Source organism: Oncorhynchus masou, chromosome 21, assembly GCF_036934945.1.
Source record: "Oncorhynchus masou masou isolate Uvic2021 chromosome 21, UVic_Omas_1.1, whole genome shotgun sequence".
NCBI lineage: Eukaryota > Metazoa > Chordata > Actinopteri > Salmoniformes > Salmonidae > Oncorhynchus > Oncorhynchus masou.
Window position 1 is genome coordinate 54206424 of NC_088232.1, and position 12381 is coordinate 54218804.

At 46.8% G+C, this 12381-nt stretch overlaps 1 protein-coding gene across 1 annotated transcript in view; it reads right to left on the reverse strand.

The window, feature by feature from the left end:
• The window catches only part of LOC135507544 (ninein-like), a 29351-nt gene extending 19289 nt beyond the window's left edge, over positions 1-10062 (reverse strand). The window contains exons 1-9 of the mRNA XM_064927050.1: positions 10030-10062; positions 9009-9895; positions 6119-8797; positions 4911-5009; positions 4663-4732; positions 4040-4228; positions 2226-2336; positions 1863-1976; positions 1384-1530 (exon numbers count right to left, since the gene is read on the reverse strand). Coding sequence (XP_064783122.1) covers positions 1384-1530; positions 1863-1976; positions 2226-2336; positions 4040-4228; positions 4663-4732; positions 4911-5009; positions 6119-8797; positions 9009-9895; positions 10030-10062 — 4329 coding nt within the window. The remainder of the gene's footprint in view (positions 1-1383; positions 1531-1862; positions 1977-2225; positions 2337-4039; positions 4229-4662; positions 4733-4910; positions 5010-6118; positions 8798-9008; positions 9896-10029) is intronic.
• Between the last annotated feature and the right edge of the window lie 2319 nt (positions 10063-12381).

A 12381-nucleotide genomic window follows, 5' to 3' on the forward strand; every position in this document is an offset into this window, starting at 1 on the left:
CCAGCCAACAAACCAATTACCCACCTAAACAACCAACCAATCAACCACCCACCCAGCCAATGAACCAATTACCTACCTAAACAACCAACCAATCAACCACCCACCCAGCCAACGAACCAATTACCCACCTAAACAACCAACCAATCAACCACCCACCCAGCCAACAAACCAATTACCCACCTAAACAACCAACCAATCAACCACCCACCCAGCCAACGAACCAATTACCCACCTAAACAACCAACCAATCAACCACCCACCCAGCCAACGAACCAATTAACCACCTAAACAACCAACCAATCAACCACCCACCCAGCCAACGAACCAATTACCCACCTAAACAACCAACCAATCACCACCACCCACCCAATTACCCACCTAAACAACCAACCAATCAACCACCCACCCAGCCAACGAACCAATTACCCACCTAAACAACCACCCAGCCAACAAACCAATTACCTACCTAAACAACCAACCAATCAACCACCCACCCAGCCAACGAACCAATTACCCACCTAAACAACCAACCAATCAACCACCCACCCAGCCAACGAACCAATTACCCACCTAAACAACCAACCAATCAACCACCCACCCAGCCAACGAACCAATTACCCACCTAAACAACCACCCAGCCAATGAACCAATTACCTACCTAAACAACCAACCAATCAACCACCCACCCAGCCAACGAACCAATTACCCACCTAAACCAATCAAACCCACCCAGCCCACCCAGCCAATGAACCAATTACCCACCTAAACAACCAACCAATCAACCACCCACCCAGCCAACGCACCAATTACCCACCTAAACAACCAACCAGCCAACAGCCAACAAACCAATTACCTACCTACCAATTACCCACCTAAACAACCAACCAATCAACCACCCACCCAGCCAACGAACCAATTACCCACCTAAACAACCAACCAATCAACCACCCACCCAGCCAACGAACCAATTACCCACCTAAACAACCCACCCAGCCAATGAACCAATTACCTACCTAAACAACCAACCAATCAACCACCCACCCAGCCACCCAGCCAACGAACCAATTACCCACCTAAACAACCAACCAATCAACCACCCACCCAGCCAACAAACCAATTACCCACCTTAAACAACCAACCAATCAACCACCCACCCAGCCAACGAACCAATTACCCACCTAAACAACCACCCAGCCAACGAACCAATTACCTACCTAAACAACCAACCAATCAACCACCCACCCAGCCAACGAACCAATTACCCACCTTAAACAACCAACCAATTAACCACCCACCCAGCCAAAGAACCAATTACCCACCTAAACAACCAACCAACCACCCAGCCAACCAAACGATCAGCGTGTCGTCAAAAGAAGGCCTCACCTTATCGTTGGCATTCTGCAGCTGTTTGTGCAGTGACATCACTTCCTGTTTGAGGGCGTCCTTCTCCTGCTGTGACACGCGGAGGTCCGACTTGAGACGGGCGTTTTGGAGGTTAACAGACTGGAGACTTTCATCCAACACATGAGACTGAAAGAGGAGGAGAATACTTTGGTCATGAAGAGATTTACAAAATGTAGGTACCTTTTCCTTAGATGCCCCAGTATTATATCCCCCCCCCCCACAAAAAAATACATACTTTTACATAATTCTAACAAATCAGAATGAATTTGAAAAAACTTTATTGTCCACGTGACAAATTTGTCTTTGGCTTGACACACATAGAACAGACATTCTGAATGACGACAACTAAGAATGAAAGTAGCGACACGTTTGAATTATAGACTATAACAGTGTCATAAGTGGTTGACAGGAAACAAGGCAAGAGTCAAAGGTTGCCAGACTGATCAGAGCATCCTTACCCTCTCCTGAGACTTGGCGAGCTGATTGCGAAATCCCTGGGTTAGTTTCTCCAAAGCCTTGTGTTCCTGCAGGAGGAGGGAGAGCTGGCACTCCACAGCCCCCATCGTAGCCACCTACAGATGGACACAGGGAAGAGGAGTGTTGTAAAGTAAGCACCACACCTAAAATACTACACACATGTCTCACATTGCATTCAAACCCCATCCGTGCCTTCATATTTCCCTCCTTATCCATTTCGCCTTCCTAATTGTAACTTTCTATCTTAATAAAATACTAAATCTATCCTGCAGATACACACACACACAGCTAGTAAGTTCTATAGATATTCAAACACCCATGATGTTTGTCTGCTCATGTCTCACTTTATCGCGGAGGGTGGTGATCACCAGCTGGGCCTTGCCCTCCTCTAGTAGTACAGTCCCGTCCACAGCGTTGGTTAGCTCCGCCTCCAGGGCAGACGCACACACTGCCATCTGACACAGGAGAACAAGTCATTAGCCAATAGAAGTACAGTCCCTTCCACAGCGTTGGTTAGCTCCGCCTCCAGGGCAGACGCACACACTGCCATCTGACACGGGAGAACAAGTCGTTACAGTCCCTTCCACAGCGTTGGATAGCTCCGCCTCCAGGGCAGACGCACACACTGCCATCTGACACGGGAGAACAAGTCGTTAACCAATAGGAATCCAATACTTTTCCCTCAATATGTCTTTGCTCTATTTCTACTATCCGTATTCCTCACTTCCTACTCAAAACACATCCGAGAAGAAGGCCAGAGAGCAGGGTACCTTTCTTCGCTTCCTACTCAAAACGCATCCGAGAAGAAGGCCAGAGAGCAGGGTACCTTTCTTCGCTTCCTACTCAAAACGCATCCGAGAAGAAGGCCAGAGAGCAGGGTACCTTTCTTCGCTTCCTACTCAAAACGCATCCGAGAAGAAGGCCAGAGAGCAGGGTACCTTTCTTCGCTTCCTACTCAAAACTCATCTGAGAAGAAGGCCAGAGAGCAGGGTACCTTTCCCCGCTTCCTACTCAAAACGCATCCGAGAAGAAGGCCAGAGAGCAGGGTACCTTTCCTCGCTTCCTACTCAAAACTCATCCGAGAAGAAGGCCAGAGAGCAGGGTACCATTCTTCGCTTCCTACTCAAAATGCATCCGAGAAGAAGGCCAGAGAGAAGGGACCTTTCTTCGCTTCCAACTCAAAACGCATCCGAGAAGAAGGCCAGAGAGCAGGGTACCTTTCCTCGCTTCCTACTCAAAACTCATCCGAGAAGAAGGCCAGAGAGCAGGGTATCTTTCTTCGCTTCCTACTCAAAACGCATCGGAGAAGAAGGCCAGAGAGCAGGGTACCTTTCTTCACTTCCTACTCAAAACGCATCGGAGAAGAAGGCCAGAGAGCAGGGTAGCTTTCTTCGCTTCCTACTCAAAACGCATCTGAGAAGAAGGCCAGAGAGCAGGGTACCTTTCTTCGCTTCCTACTCAAAATGCATTGGAGAAGAAGGCCAGAGAGCAGGGTACCTTTCTTCGCTTCCTACTCAAAACGCATCTGAGAAGAAGGCCAGAGAGCAGGGTACCTTTCTTCGCTTCCTACTCAAAACGCATTGGAGAAGAAGGCCAGAGAGCAGGGTACCTTTCTTCGCTTCCTACTCAAAACGCATTGGAGAAGAAGGCCAGAGAGCAGGGTACCTTTCTTCGCTTCCTACTCAAAACGCATTGGAGAAGAAGGCCAGAGATTAGGGTACCTTTCTTCGCTTCCTACTCAAAACGCATCCGAGAAGAAGGCCAGAGAGCAGGGTACCTTTCTTCGCTTCCTACTCAAAACGCATCGGAGAAGAAGGCCAGAGAGCAGGGTACCTTTCTTCGCTTCCTACTCAAAACACCTCGGAGAAGAAGGCCAAAGAGAGAAGGGACCTTTCCTCGCTTCCTACTCAAAATGCATTGGAGAAAGGCCAGAGAGCAGGGTACCTTTCTTCACTTCCTACTCAAAACGCATCCGAGAAGAAGGCCAGAGAGCAGGGTACCTTTCTTCGCTTCCTACTCAAAACGCATTGGAGAAGAAGGCAGGGACTTTGAATCTTCTTGTACAATGCCTTTTGAGGAAGAGGCGAGGAGCGAAGAGCAAGGAATCGAACAAATACTAATTACGAAAAAGACTGAAAATGGACTCTGACAGTTTTACCTTGGTCCTGTTGTCCTCTGGTTCATTGTGCTGCTGGTCTCTGACAGCCTCCTGTCTCTCACTCTGTCTGAGCAGTTCCCCCAGCTGTTGGCTCAACCCCTCCACTCCTGCTGCATTCTGGGCGTTCTTCTCCGACAACATCCCGTTCTCATCCTCCAGCTGCTGACTACGGAGACGCAGCTCAGAGATCTACAAGGGGGGGGGGAATGCAGATTTAGGTTAGCTTATCACAGTATAAATGACACCTTACCGAGGTGAAAGGTCAGGACTTGTTTTCTCGTGTGGGTGCCTCTACTGGCTGTCGTTGTGCTGGTTTACTTCCATTCAGAGTATCTGCAACAGAAACGGTACCCTATATTACCTCCATAGTGCACTACTTTTGACCAGGCCCGGTGCCAAAAGTAGTGCACTATATAGGGAATAGGGTGCCATGTCTGATACAGACAGAGATATTAGATTAGCTCTTTATTGCTGATGGCTCTACTACAGGTCTTTCTTGAAATCAAGCTACATAGGCTTTAGAAACAGCTGTCTTGTTGCAATGCACAAGTGGACATACAGCCACATATAGAGGAGAACCATGTTATAGGGTCAAATTTAGAGTTGGTTTACTTTAGGCTTACCTGTCTCTTGAAACTCTCTGCTTTCTTTTGTGCCGATATCTTCTCCTTCCTGAAACGCTCCAGTTTCAAGCTAAGGTAGGGGAGAGGGAAGTGTCAATTCATATGACCCAATGACATGAAACCTACACCATACAGTAATACCACGGGAAATCCCAGGGGAAATGTTTGTGGGGTGAGGGCGGACCAACATTTCTGGGACTGGGGGCTTAATATGTTTTAATATTATATATTGGCATGATGTTTCTTACAGCGTCTCCTCCCGGGTCTCTCTCAGGTCCTCTTCCTTCAGCACGGAGATCTTGTGTCTGAGTAAGAGGTTCTCCTCTGCTAAACGACCCGCCTCATTCCTACAGCCAACAAGAAGAAACCACATCAGCCAACAGAAGACCTCAAGTCTCTATGCTAGCTGATTTGATAAAACACAACCATCATCACATTATTCCTGTTTTGTAGTCAGACTATTTAAGAGTTAGTTAAAATGTTGTTAATGCAGAGTGAATTAAGTATATAAAGTAAACTGAACCATTAATTGAGGTGTTTAAAAGCAGAACCCCATATATCAGGGGGTAGATGTGCTCTAGTAGTCCACAAACAACATGCACCAATGACAGGACAGTTTCACAAAGGGTGTTGCATAGCAACAGGGTGGGATTGTACAGCGGCAAGGCCACAACATGGCCTGTTATTATAGCTGTTGCTTCACATGCAACTTTCTGAACTAGAAATATGAATTACAAGAGAATTGACGTCACAGATCTACTTCAAAACACAGACGTCACAGCAATGCTACAGGAAGTTACATTAATAAGCCAATAACAGCACTTACATCTAGTGCCACAGGAAGTTGCGTTGCCAATGACAGCACTACATCTAGTGCCACAGGAAGTTGCGTTAGCCAATGACAGCACTACTACTGGTGCCACAAGAAGTTGCATTAGCCAATGACAGACAGTGCCACAAGAACTAGCCAATCAGCACTACAGTGCCACAAGAAGTTGCATTAGCCAATGACAGCACTACATCTAGTGCCACAGGAAGTTGCGCATTAGCCAATGACAGCACTACATCTAGTGCCACAAGAAGTTGCATTAGCCAATGACAGCACTACATCTAGTGCCACAGGAAGTTGCGTTAGCCAATGACAGCACTACTACTGGTGCCACAAGAAGTTGCATTAGTCAATGACAGCACTACATCTAGTGCCACACAAAGTTGTGTTAGCCAATGACAGCACTACATCTAGTGCCACAGGAAGTTGCGTTAGCCAATGACAGCACTACATCTAGTGCCACAGGAAGTTGCGTTAGCCAATGACAGCACTACATCTGGTGCCACAGGAAGTTGCGTTAGCCAATGACAGCATTAATAAGCCAAGCACAATATTGCAGCAGGGATGGGATTCAGAAAGCAGCAGGTGCAAAGGGTCGGTAACTGGGATCATACATCTCCAAGTTACCTATGGGTCTGCATCTTTTCATGCATCTTCAGCGACTTGTCTTGCAGGTCTGTTAGGGCTCTGCGGAGCTTGGCGTTCTGCTTCTCGAACTCCGTGCAGCAGTCCTCCAGCTCCGACACCACTTGTATCTTAGCCTCCAGTTGGAAGTTCAGGTCCAGGAAGGACTCTTGTTCTTGTTCTGTGGTGACGTCTTCCTCGGACTCGGCCTCCAGCTGCAGAGCCATGAGAATCTCATCCTGCCTCTCTAACTCGCTGACTAGCTCAGTCAGCTTACAATTCTCCTCTCTCATCCTGGTGATCTCGTCCACCAATGCTACTTGCTGATCTTGGAAGTCTTGGATGATGTGCATCTTGCTCTCGAGGCCCACAACTCTCTTCTCCAGCCGACAGTTTTGTTCCTCCAGCTTGGCGTTTTCACAGATGCACTCCTCGTATCGGATCTGAAGCGAGGTCATATCTGAAGACGTCACCTTGATCTCGTTGGCCTGAGCTTTGAGGGTGCCGTTTTTCTCTAAAGCTTGCTGATCGTTTTCTGCTGAAAGACTCTCTAGTGCGTCCGACTTCTGCTGAAGCTCGGAGATCTTCTGCTGTAGCGCCAGGTTCTCCTCAGTGGCAGTGTCATACTGGCTCTGTAGCTGAGCCAGAAGACTGGCCTCGCTCTCCAACTGACTGACTTGCTCATGGAGCTCCAGGATCTCACGGATATAGTCATCTCGCTCATTCACTGCTTCTTCGCACCTCTGCTGCAGCTGAGGAATCAGTTCCACAGACTTTTTCTCTAGATCTTGAGTTTCCTCGAAAAGACAAGCCACTTTGGTATCGTCAGTGTCATGACCTATCTCCTCTAGGGCTGAAGAGACAACCAGAGACACATAACTCTTCACTTCTTCATTAATCAGATCATCTTGAGGTTCCTCCTCTTCAGGCTTATCATCGAAAACAGTTTCTTGAACACTAGCATCATTCTGTCCAATCTTATCAGGGGAGGAGTCTTCACACTTAATCTCAGAGGGACATACATCTCCATCAATGTCATCACTTTGAGGTTTCTCCTCTGGAATGGACATTGCTACAATGTCATCGTTAGTGTCTTCGTCCATGTTGTCCTCAGCCTGACATTGGCATTCAGACGATTGGGATTCCCCAACAAGGTCTTGGCATTCTTCTGGAATAGCAGCGACTTCACCATTGCATGCCTCAACACTGATAATGTTTTCAGGACATACCTCAATGTCTTCAGAGGTTTCAGCATTCATCCTTCCCTCACTAGCGTTGTCATCTTGTGCTTGCTCCTCAACGGCAACAGATTCGACCACTGGGTCTTGGCCATCGTCCACAGTAGTTTCATCATCACATGTCCCATCAAAATGAAGAGTTATGGTATCTTCAGAACATTCCTCTAACCTATTTGGAGTTTCAGGTATCGTCTCCACCTCATCATCTTGTCCTTGTTCACCACAGGTTTCAGATGCCTCTACTAAGACATTCAGGTTGTCTGAGGTAACAGTTATTTCTTGATCACAAACATCTGCAATGATGTTCTCAGAAATCTCCATCTCATGAGGTGATACAGTAATAATCTCAACTTTGTCATTTGGTCCCTGCTCCACAGGGAATACATATTCTATGTCAAGGCCTTCACAGTCCTCTGGAACAACATTGTCACATGTCTCATCACTAACGGTAATGTTTTCTGAAGCTACTTGTTCTTCAAGAGCTGCAGCCTCTATATGTTCCTCTTCTGGTGGTGCTACATTTACTTCATATGATTCTCCCATTTCTTTGCCCCCTGTTATGTCTGCAGAGTCTAGAAGTTGGTTGAGCTCATTCTCGATTTCCTGAATTCTAATACTAAGCTGGTCTCTCTCGACCAGAAGCTCTCCTTTCTCATTGTCCTGCAGATCAGAGGAAGGACGGCTCTCCTTCAGCTTCAGTTCCAGGTCCGAGATGTTCTCTTGCAGCTCCAGCCTCTCAAACTGAAAGTCCACAGCTGCCTGTCTCAGGAGCTTCTCCAGTTCTTTGATCTTCAAATTCTGGTTATCATGTTCTGAGAGCAGCTCACTCATCTCCTCAAGCTGCTTCTCAGCCAAGGAGTGCCTCACCTCTAATTCAGAAAGGTTTCCCTGAAGTTCTGCCCTCTCCTGCTTGAAGTCCTCCACGGCCTGGTTCAGCAGAAGCTCGATCTCCTGGGCTTTCTTCTCAGACTTGGCCAGAAGCTCGTCTTTAGTGTCCAGGTTCTCCTGCAGCCTATTGTGAAGATCATTCAGCTGCCTACTCAGTTCAATCTCTTTGGTCTGGGCTAAACTGATGAAACTCTCCAGCTCCTTTTGGAGTTCATGGTTCTTCGCAACCAATGCGCCCATCTCTTCCTTATGGACACTCTCTAGCAGCTCCCTCTCTTTCACCAGGTCCTGGGTGATGGTCTCTCGCTCTTGTTCTCTGGTTTCCTGCAGAACTCTCCTCTGCTCTTCAGCTTTCTGAAGGGCTTCCTCCATTTCCGCATCCCATTTGGTTTTCTGCTCAGCGTGGTTGTCAGTGAGTGCCTTCAGCTCGCTCTGATAGTGCTTCTCCAGGTTGGAAACGTCGGTTTGGAAGCGCTGTGCGACAGCGTCTTGGTCGCCTGAGAACCGGGCCTCCACCTCCCTGATTTTCTGGGAAAAGTGGCTCTCTAGTTCTTTCCTGTACATGGTTAATCAGCAAGAGTTATGGACCACAGTTCCCACACCCTCAGAAATACTCACCTAAATCTACTTCCATAGCATAGCTGTAGTTACAATTGTCAAGTGGTTCACTACATTAAGTAAATATGATTAAGGTTTTCATGGACAATGCTGGGACCATTTAACAACAGAAGTCTTACACTGATTTCATAACAGTTAAGCTGTCTTACCTTTCCTCAGCGATATCCTCTCGCAGTTTGTCCAGCAGACCGCTGAGCTGTTCCCTCTCCTCGCTGTGTTTGGCACTCAGTTCCTGCATGGCCTGTCTGTGGGCCTCCTCCAGGCGCTCCTTCTCCTCCTCCATCATCTGCTCCAGCCTCTTCTCCACCTCCTCCTTCTCTCCCGCAAGCCTCTCCCTGTCCTCCTGCAGCTGCGCCTGGAGCATCCCCTCATAGTCCTCCTCCAGCTGGAGTCTCTCCCTGTCCCAGTCCTCCCTGAGCCTCCTCTCCACCTCCTCCTGCTGATCCTGCTGCTTCAGCTTCTCCTCAGCCAAACGGGTGAGGAGAGTCTCCTCCAGACACTCCTTGAGCTGAACTTGTTCCAGCTCCCACTGCTCAGTGAGCCGTATCTCCCTACTGTCCTGCTCCTTAACTAGACGTAACATCTCCTCCTCTAACACGGTCTGGAGCGACTCATTACTCTGCTCATCCAGCTGAGCCTTCTCCCTCTCCCACTCCTCTGTGAGTCGCATCTCTAACTCCTCTCGCTCTGCCTGGAACTTCAAACTCACCTCCTCTATTCTAGCCTTCATTGCCTCCTCGTGGCTCTGCTGTAACTCCATCTTCTCCCTCTCCCACTCCTCTAACAGTTTCCTCTCCACCTTCTCCCGCTCCTCCTGTAGATTCCCCTTCTCTTCTTCCAGCCTGACCTGAAGGATGTTGTCGTGCTGCACGTCCAGCTTGTTGAGTTCCAAGGCGTGAAGTTTCCTCAGCTCCTGCATCTCTGTGTCCAGGCCCAGCTCAGCCTTCGCTTGTTGGGCCTCCAGGACTTTCAGCTGCTCCTCCAGGTCAGAAATCTGGATGCGGGACTCCAGGAGCTTCTGTCTCAGGCTGCTCACCTAATAGAATAATACATATTTGTATATTTACACTTGTTTTTTTACCAGGTACGTTGACTGAGAACACATTCTCATTTACAGCAACAACCTGAGGAGTAGTTACAGTTGAAGTTGGAAGTTTACATACACCTTACACGAAACTCAAACCGGCTGCGAGCGTGCACCATCAAACATACATTTATTTTGTCCCCCCAACACCAAACGTGATCACGACACGCAGATTAAAATATCAAAATAAACTCTGAGCCAATTACATTAATTTGGGACAGGTCGAAAAAAGCATTAAACATTTATGGCGATTTAGTTAGCTAGCTTGCACTTGCTAGCTAATTTGTCCTATTTAGCTAGCTATTTAGCTAACTTGCTGTTGCTAGCTAATTTGTCCTGGGATATAAACATTGAGTTGTTATTTTTCCCTGAAATGCACATGGTCCTCTACTCCGACAATTAATCCACACATAAAACGGTCAACTGAATCGTTTCTAGTCATCTCTCCTCCTTCCAGGCAACTTTCATAAATTAGGTGCATTACTGCCACCGACCTCATTGTTCTTTCAGTCACCTACATGGGTATAACCAATGAGGAGATGGCATGTGGGTACCCGCTTCTATAAACGAATGAGGAGATGGGAGAGGCAGGACTTGCAGCGCAATCTGAGTCAGAATGTCACGCCTTGGTCTTAGTATTGTGTGTTTTAGTTTATTAGTTAGTCAGACCAGGGTGTGACATGGGGTTATTTTGTATTGTATTTTCTTATTGGGGTTTTGTAGTAGTTGGGATTGTAGCTGGTTAGGGGTGTGTGTGTGTGTTAATTAGGTTGGCTGCCTGAGGCGGTTCTCAATCAGAGTCAGGTGCTTCTCGTTGTCGCTGATTGGGAACCATATTTAGGTAGCCTGTTTTTCGCTTTGCATTTCGTGGGTGATTGTTCCTGTCTCTGTGTTAGTTTCACCAGTCAGGCTGTATTAGGTTTCGTTCTGTTTGTTGTTTCTTTTGTATTTATTAGTTATTCGTGTTAGTTCGTTCGTTTTGTCTTCACTCAATAAACATGAGTAACTTACACGCTGCATTTCGGTCCGACTCTCCTTCAACTAAACAAGAACGCCGTTACACAGAAATAGAACTGACTTCTATTTTAGCCCTTGGCAACGCAGACGTTCCTTGCCGCGCTCGAGCGTGTGGGTGCAATAATTGAATAATATAGATTTCAAAATTTATTTTGCAACGCTCGCACATCCGACGCGAGCGGTGTGGTCAGCCTGTTTGCCAAATACATTTAAACTCAGTTGTTCACAATTCCTGACTTTTAATCCTAGTAAAACAATTCTCTGTCTTAGGTCAGTTAGGATCACCACTTTATTTTAAGAATGTGAAATGTCAGAATAATAGTAGAGAGAATTATTTATTTCAGCTTTTATTTCTTTCATCACATTCCCAGTGGGTCAGAAGTTTACATACGCTCAATTAGTATTTGGTAGCATTGCCTTTAAATTGTTTAACTTGGGTCAAACGTTTTGGGTAGCCTTCCACAAGCTTCCCACAATAAGTTGTGTGAATTTTGGACCATTCCTCCTGACAGAGCTTCTGTAACTGAGTCAGGTTTGTAGGCCTCCTTGCTCGCACACACTTTTTCAGTTCTGCCCACAAATTTTCTATGGGATTGAGGTCAAGGCTTTGTGATGGCCACTACAATACCTTGACTTTGTTGTCCTTAAGCCATTTTGCCACAACTTTGTAAGTATGCTTGGGGTCATTGTCCATTTGGAAGTCCCATTTGCGACCAAGCTTTAACTTCCTAACTGATGTCTTGAGATGTTGCTTCAATATATCCACATAATTTTCATACCTCATGATGCCATCTATTTTGTGAAGTGCACCAGTCCCTCCTGCAGCAAAGCACCCACACAACATGATGCTACCACCCCCATGCTTCACGGTTGGGATGGTGTTCTTTAGCTTGCAAGCCTCCAAACATAACAATGGTCATTATGGCCAAACAGTTCTATTTCTGTTACATCAGACCATCAGACATTTCTCTAAAACGTACGATATTTGTCCCCAAGTGCAGTTGCAAACCGTAGTCTGGCTTTTTTATGAGCTGCCTTTCAGGTTATGTCGATATGGGACTCGTTTTTACTGTGGATATAGATACTTTTGTACCTGTTTCTTCACAATGTCCTTTGCTGTTGTTCTGGGATTGATTTGCACATTTCGCACACCAAAGTAAGTTAATCTCTAGGAGACAGAACGCATCTCCTTCCTGAGCGGTATGACGGCTGCGTGGTCCCATGGTGTTTATACTTGCGTACTATTGTTTGTACAGATGAATGTGGTACCTTCAGGCGTTTGAAAATTGCTCCCAAGGATGAACCAGACTTGTGGAGGTCTACATTTTTTTTCTAAGGTCTTGGCTGATTTCTTTTGATTTTCCCATGATGTCAAGCAAAGAGGCACTGAGTTTGAAAGTAGCCCTTGAAATACAGCCACA